This window comes from Schistocerca piceifrons, chromosome 4 (genome assembly GCF_021461385.2).
Source record: "Schistocerca piceifrons isolate TAMUIC-IGC-003096 chromosome 4, iqSchPice1.1, whole genome shotgun sequence".
Taxonomy (NCBI): Eukaryota; Metazoa; Arthropoda; class Insecta; order Orthoptera; family Acrididae; genus Schistocerca; species Schistocerca piceifrons.
Window position 1 is genome coordinate 577657328 of NC_060141.1, and position 7491 is coordinate 577664818.

The 7491-nt window shown below is 36.5% G+C and overlaps 2 protein-coding genes across 2 annotated transcripts; one reads left to right on the plus strand and one right to left on the minus strand.

The window, feature by feature from the left end:
- The first annotated feature begins 330 nt into the window (after window positions 1–330).
- Window positions 331–3022, plus strand: LOC124796015. The gene is made up of 5 exons (XM_047260098.1): window positions 331–974; window positions 1128–1994; window positions 2438–2545; window positions 2624–2675; window positions 2909–3022. The coding sequence occupies exons 1-5, from the start codon at window positions 331–333 to the stop codon at window positions 3020–3022; spliced, it is 1785 nt and encodes a 594-aa protein (XP_047116054.1).
- Window positions 3023–4481: 1459 nt separating this feature from the next.
- On the minus strand, window positions 4482–4820 carry LOC124796016 (piggyBac transposable element-derived protein 3-like). Its single transcript, XM_047260100.1, has one exon. It carries the CDS (start codon window positions 4818–4820, stop codon window positions 4482–4484), a length of 339 nt encoding a protein of 112 aa, XP_047116056.1.
- Between the last annotated feature and the right edge of the window lie 2671 nt (window positions 4821–7491).

The following is a 7491-nucleotide window of genomic DNA, read 5'->3' on the forward strand; positions in this document are numbered from 1 at the left end:
CAGCATGTGTTTTAAAAGGTTTTAAAAAAGTTTAAGAAGTTTGGGCTTCAACTGTAATAGTTGCATATGTAATGTTCGGGTCATAATGACCCGACACAAATATGTTTAGTGTAACTCGTATTTATTTCTAAAATCTGGAAATGGCGAAAATTATTTTTGTTGTGTTGTGTGGGAATAGTGACTGCATCATTCCAACTTACTCTCAACAATCACCTAAAGCTCCATGCGTTCACAACAATGGGCTTGTTTGTTGCTTTCCCCAGGAAATAATAATTGGCAGTTCTCAATAATTGGAATGCTTTGTTTCTGCCCAGTTTGACTTGTGACACCATGGCGATGAGACCATTGAATGATCGTGAGTTGGAAGAAATAGTAAATGCCTCACCAGATGAAGGATCACTTTCTGAGTTTGAAGATCACATCAGCAATGCATCTGAAAGCGAGTGTTCCGATGACAGTTACGACAGTCCACAGCCCATACAAAATAGTGTAGAGACTTTTCTTTCTAAAAATGGGAATATAGAATGGCAGTTGCATCCACCAGCACAACATGGTCGCCTACCAGCTTCGAACATCATCAAGAGTACCCCAGGAGTTACCAGGTATGCAGTCAGCAGAATATCTGATGTAAAATGTTCATTTGAAGCAGTATTTCACACAGCGCTTCAAAATGAAATAATAGAGATGACAAATATTGAAGGGCAGCGAGTTTATGGTGAACAGTGGACAGATATTGATGGTTCTGTTTTCCATGCATACTTAGGACTCTTACTCCTAGCGGGTGTATATCGATCTCATGGGGAGTCTACAAAAAGTTTGTGGGATAAAGATACTGGGCGAAACATATTTCGAGCAACCATGTCTCATGAAACATTCTGTAAGATATCACGTGTCCTGCGATTTGACAAGAAATCTACTAGAGAGGAAAGACGACGTACTGACAAACTTGCCGCAATTCGTAGTATTTGGGAGAAGTGGGTAGAGGTCCTTCCTAAACTGTATAATCCAGGAGAAAATGTTACTGTTGACGAGCAGTTAGTAGCATTTAGAGGTCGCTGTCCATTCAAGCAGTATATCCCAAGTAAACCGGCAAAATATGGGATCAAAATATGGACCATGTGTGACAGCAAAACTTCATACGTACTGAAAGCCCAAATTTATACAGGAAAGGTGAGTGGAGCGGCACCAGAAAGAAATCAGGGAATGAGGGTGGTATCTGATCTCACTTCTGAGTTACGTGGTCAGAATATCACGTGTGACAACTTTTTTACGTCGTACAATTTGGGGCAGCTGCTTCTGAAAAGGAAATTGACTATGTTGGGAACTATACGGAAAAATAAGCCGGAGCTTCCACACAAAATGACCAACAAGGAGGTACACAGCTCTTCATTTTACTTCACAAATGACACTACTGTGGTTAATTATATTCCTAAGAGACACAAGAATGTTGTACTTATGAGCACTCTCCACCATGATGCGGAAATCAGTGACAGGGCTGATAAGAAGCCAAAAATGATTTTGGACTATAATTCAACCAAAGGTGCTGTAGACACGCTTGATCAGTTATTAGGTACATATACATGCAAACGAAAAAGTAATAGGTGGCCAATGATAGTTTTCTACAATATTCTTGATGTTTCTGCTTATAATGCATACGTTTTGTGGATTTCGGTTGACCCTAATTGGAATGCAAGCAAATTGACTAGAAGGAGAATATTCTTGGAGGAACTTGGAAAGTCACTGATAAAAGAACATATTGCATCAAGAACGCATTTCCCAAGAACAGAAGATTCTTTGAGAATGGTCACAAGCATCCAAAACCCGAATGATGTGGGTGGTGTGTCAGAATCGGTAACAACAAGAAAATCTACAAAACGTGCACGCTGTAAGTTCTGTCCATCAAGTAATGACAATAAAACAAACATGGTGTGTGGAAAATGTAGTAAACATATTTGCAAGAAACATGTAACCTACTTGTGTCCACAGTGCAAGCAGTAAGAAAAGAACTGTAGTATTTTATAAGATGATTGTATTGAAAATTCTGTTGTTTCAAATTTATGTGAATACTTGTGCCTAAACTACAATCAGTAAGAAGAGAGGATTCTAAAGTTGTAGTGCTTTCTATGTTGGAATGTAATAAAAAAACTGTAGTGTGTTCTGTACTGTAGTGTGCTCTAAGATGAATATCTGTAATGACAACTGTCTGTTGTTAGAAAATGTCAATACTTACGTCTAAACTGTCAACAATAAGAATAGAAGTATGGAAAAACTGTAGTGCTTTCTAAGTTGAATGCCTGTAATGGAAACTGTCTGTTGTTTCAAATTTATGTGCATATTTAAATGAAAAATATCCCTCAATAAAGTTGTATGCATTGTTATTATTATTATTATTACCATTATTATTATTATTATTATTATTATTATTATTACTAACAAGGTACTGGAATAGAACAACAATGTCGATAGCTAAAACTGTACCAAAATTTATGTTTCTAAAGCATTTTGATATGTCGGGTCATATTGACCCGAACAGTATATATGTCAAGTAAAAGTGAACAGAACAGCAGGGTTAATCATTGATAAATAATAATAAATAAAATAAAAAAATTATAATAATATTAAGATGTGTAGTGTTAAGATACCCTTATTGTGACATAAGATCTCAAGCAGAATCAGTAACAAAATTAAATATGGAGATAGGCTTTCTTCATATTTAATTTTGTTACTGGCTCTGCTTGAGATCCTCAATCTACAGACTGTAAAAGTTGGCAACCGCATGTCTTCAGTCAACTATTAATACAGATCTGATCTAGTGAGGTAACATACCATGCCATCGTATCATGTGTATTCGTTCTTTGTACTGTTCCAGTACTATTTATTCTGTGAACTGTCACTTTACACTATTTAGTGTGAGAAGATTCCTGATAGTGCTGTTGCAACTTTCAGTTGTAAAGTGCAGCACAAGACTATCAGTAATAATTTAAAATGTAGAACTGCAACACTGAGGAGGTGTTACCATTGAAGTGTAGACCAAATCATTTTGTATTATGTGGCTGGTCATGGTACATTTGCAAGCCCTCTTCAGCTGTAGCAGACCACCTCTGAGTTTAGTATGGTTCACTACATTGTGTGTGTGTGTTTTTTCCTTGTTCTGAAACTTAATGCCCAAGTGCAGTTTACCACAAGAATTAAGAGCCTCCATAATGTGTGTCCCCAGTACAGTTATTATTATTTCCACAGTCTTGTGATGACATACTCTATGCTATAGATAGGAGGTAAGACATAACTAGTTAGTCAGTGTAGAGCAGTAACAATTTGAGACACGACAAAAGTAAAGAGTTCTTGATCTGACATTTTGTGCTTAATTTTGTGACTGAAGACTGTGTAATAGCTGACGTTTTTAACATTTGCATCTCATTCACTCTAGCATAACTTTTCAGTGGCTGTGAAAATATGGTCCCAAGCTAATATGCAAGTGATAAGGTGGCCAGCCATCATTTGCCTTATTGGTGGCTGAAAACAAGTTATAAACACAGAAAGGCTCCAAACTGTCAGATTCTTGTTTTAACCACTAACTGCTGAATTTTTCAGAATTTGATGTTTTATTTTATTTTCAATTTGTTGACTCCTCATACATCTAAATAATGCATGCAACCTTTTATTTGACTTTTCTCTGACTGTAGACATAACAAGTTTTGTGTTGACTGTAGCAGAGGACACATGGCAGCCCCTAGTGGCTTGCACCTCTGTTGCATTTTATTTTAATTCTATCAGACGCTGTCAGGTATGACCGCAGCTTTTGTATTTTTTGGTACGTTATGCTGTAACATTTAGTTTTAATTTTGTCCGAAGAAGGTGTCCCTTGTGACACCAAAACCTAGGTTATAAATTAATTGTGTTCGCGACTGAGGGATGTGTTTTTCAAAATTTTGTGAAATACATCTCTCTTTTTCACAGTTTTCTTGCCATAGTGTTTTACATCATTATATCTTACATCACTTGAAAACCTTGATTTGTATCTGCGTAAAGGACTGGTAGAAGGCCTTCCTGCTTCTTTTACAGGCTTCATATATCTCTCCTGAATTCTTGCTGAGTAGTCCTAGCTCCTCTTCCTGTCTTCAGCTGCCAGGCAGTATGTACAGATAAGTCAATCAGCCAAGAAAGTAAAGCCTTATACCATTACTTGTTTTGAGTATATATTTTGTGAAGGGTTTTCATCCATCCTATCCACTGCTGCCATGCCTTTTTATAAGCTGCAGTAATTTGAGGATGAGGATGTTGTACTTGAATTATCTTGTACTTTTTTGCAGAGTATTTTTTAAAAGATGATACAGGTTTCACTTCATCAAAGGTATGTGCAACAAAACCACTAAATTGTCCACCCATTTTGTGACAATAATGCCATCATCCTTGCAGAGTGAAGATTCAAAATGTCCCCTATCCTTTTTAACCAACTCTTGTTCTAAAAAAATTGGGTAAGATTAGGGAACTCTGTTTTCTATAATAGTGCCTGTTCCACCATAATCTTCATCTGTTAGGAAAGACGGAACAGCAAATCCTGTAAAGAGGTCAAAAGAGAAATTGAGTGCCAGTTGCTTTACTTCCAGTGTTAAATTATCTATCATCTGAATGAATGGGGCAGTAGTCTTGCCAAACTGTTCCTCATATGCTGCATTTGCATTTGGTGATTTTCCTTGATAAAAGGAAAATTTTACAAAATACCCAGAAGTGATGCATAAAAACAATGCTTTGTATCCAAATCGTATTGGTTGCCCCCTGACGAATTGCTTGTAAGAATGCCTTCCAAAATCTTTTATCATTTATTCATCATAAGACAGAATTTGCTGAGGAACAAAAAACATTACATTTCTCTCTTACTCTTTCAATAAAAGGTCTAGTTTCCCAGATCTTGTCCCAGTCATTAAATTTGTTATTGTCGTTACTGTTCAGTCATCTGAGAATTTGAAACTTCCTAACAGATTAAAACTGGGTACCAGACCGAGACTCAAACTCAGGACCATTGCCTTTTGTGGGCAAGTGCTCTACTGAGCTACCCAAGCATGACCAATGACCCATCCTCACAGCTTTACTTCCACCAGAAGCTTGTCTTCTACCTTCCAAACTTCACAGAAGCTCTCATGTGAAGGAGAGTTAGTGCAGCATGTACCCAGGTTTTCTGCTTATTTCTTTTTCTGTAATCCTAATTTCTCAAATCTGTTTCTATTTGGTATTTGTTAGACTTATTTCACCTTTCACGTTGACTTGTTGAGCTGGTACTCTCCCTTAATCCTCATCACTTGAATTCTCATCCTTGAGAATAGCTGGATAGAAGATGCTATGTAAATTCCATCAGCCTGGGGAGTGTTTTCTTCCTCAAACAAAATGCCTACGACATTCTGCACAGTTGAACCTGGTTGTAAAGATTGTGTGAGACCTCTGTTGTGAAATAAAAGAGAAAAAGAAACAAAATCCTTTTTGACCCTGTAACTGCCCAGCATCTCCACATGGACACAGCTGAAATGCTCATTTCATTAACAGAAAGTGAATCAGTGGTTAATAACTTCTCTGAAATGAAACTCTCAATAAACACATCTAGACTAACTGCAAACATTTTCATTTGGAAAAACAGACATGTTTTTCTTAAAATAATACTGACTTCACATCAATATGCTCCATTGCTGTTGTCATTGCTCTTCCTACAATAGAATGTCACAAACTCAATGGGGATGGTAACAATGAAATGTTAATACAATAAAGGTAGAATTACTAATGAGCAGCAGTTCGGCCGCCGCTCCACAAGTTCTTTAATGCCACTACGGCAACTTGCGAGTGAATGAGGATGAAATGATGTTGAAAGACACCCAACACCCAGTCATCTCAAAGTAGAGAAAATCCCTGACCACACTGGAAATTGAACCTGGGGCTCCATGCACGGGAAGTGAGAACGCTACCGCAGGACCACGAGCCGCGCACAAGGTAGAATTAAAACCCTCTCTCACAAGAATATGTGACTACCAATTTGAAAAATAATTGTAGGCTGACAATGAAGAAAGTAAAAACTGTTCAACAATTGGGTACGTATAAACATGAGAGCGAGTTAAGGGTTAATTTTTCCAAAAGAATGTGACATTTAGAAGAAGTAAAAAGATTGCAATTGAAATTGGAGCAGGCTGGATGTAAACAATAAAGTTATCTGTGGAATGTAAGAAATCTTGGTGAGGCTACTATACACTCAGCATTGGAATTGCTCTGTCAAAAGCAGTTGGTTAACAACCAAGTTAAGCTCTTTAAAGGAGAAAATAGAGGTTTGAAAAGGAAATTATATTAATACAAACACAATTTGAAAATCCTAGTGAACCAATGGAGAAAGAAGAAGTAGGACAATCAGAAAATGGAAGCTAGAGTCAAGGAAAAAGGATTAGGGAGAAGAGAGAATGCACAGCATAATGTAATGATAAACAGATAAGCATTTTGTAATATTGTTTTTGAAAATTACATTGTAGGATCTCAGAATCCAATGAAATGGGAACTGCCACTAAAATAATTGTGCAAAGGTTATTCTCGAAGTAGTGACAATTTCTGTGTGAAGCAGGAAGGTAGTCACTCATAATGCACTTATCAAATGTTTTTAATTACTGCACAAGTTTTCATATAGAGTTTTAATATATGAAACCCAATACAGAATTTATGTAATGTTTAAATGCCATTATGGATGTTGTATCTTATTTGCCTTTTCTTTTTCAGGGGAATGGGAGTTATTCAACTATTCGATTTGCTGGATCTTGTCAAGAATGACCTAAAAAAAGCAGACAATTCTTTAACTGTACACTGGTACCCCAAGATTATTGAGATTATCTTTAACAAAAAGAAAGTTGTTGAAGGAGTACCTGCAAATTACTTAGAACGTTTTGTAAAATGTGCTTCAAACATAGTGGCAGTTCAGGTAAAATTAATTTTATTGTCATATGTTTGAGTCATTTACAAAGCTGAAGTGAAAATTCCTTGAACTATCATGTTCCTGGACAAGACGTAATGTTAATAGCAGCAGTAGTAATGGTGTTTATTTGTCATTGGATTATTTAGGAAATAATATTAGACAAACCGCACACTATCAGAAATACATAAGTGTGTTACAAACATAATTACAATTCTATTTCAGTATAATCTAATGTATTACAGGAATAACAAATAAGAAAGATTACTTATTATCTTCTCGTTGTATACAAGAAAATGAAATTTTGACAGAAAATGTTTGGCCAGACTGCTACACTAGTAAGGGCGAGTTTTACAATCCCCGGCTAGCAGCCACATAAGTTCTATTCTAGGAGTAGCGCAGAAAACGTAATAACGCCTAACCGGAGAATAAATGTAGGATAACTAAACTGGTGATTGTGTTAGGGTTAGTGAAGTTAACCAGAGAATAAGTTTTGACACTGGAAGGAATAGTTACAGAATTAGTGATGACAAGATTGTTTATTAGAACAAGGAAGG

What these genes read in the sequence shown, in the direction of transcription:
- LOC124796015 (XM_047260098.1), top strand. Translation starts at nt 331, where the DNA reads ATGGCGATGAGACCATTGAATGATCGTGAGTTGGAAGAAATAGTAAAT. An exon ending in CCGAACAGTATATATGTCAA is followed by an intron (nt 2,546 to 2,623) that starts GTAAAAGTGAAC and finishes AATAATATTAAG; the next exon opens with ATGTGTAGTGTTAAGATACC. An exon ending in TAAGATCTCAAGCAGAATCA is followed by an intron (nt 2,676 to 2,908) that starts GTAACAAAATTA and finishes TACACTATTTAG; the next exon opens with TGTGAGAAGATTCCTGATAG.
- LOC124796016 (XM_047260100.1), bottom strand. Translation starts at nt 4,820, where the DNA reads ATGATAAAAGATTTTGGAAGGCATTCTTACAAGCAATTCGTCAGGGGG.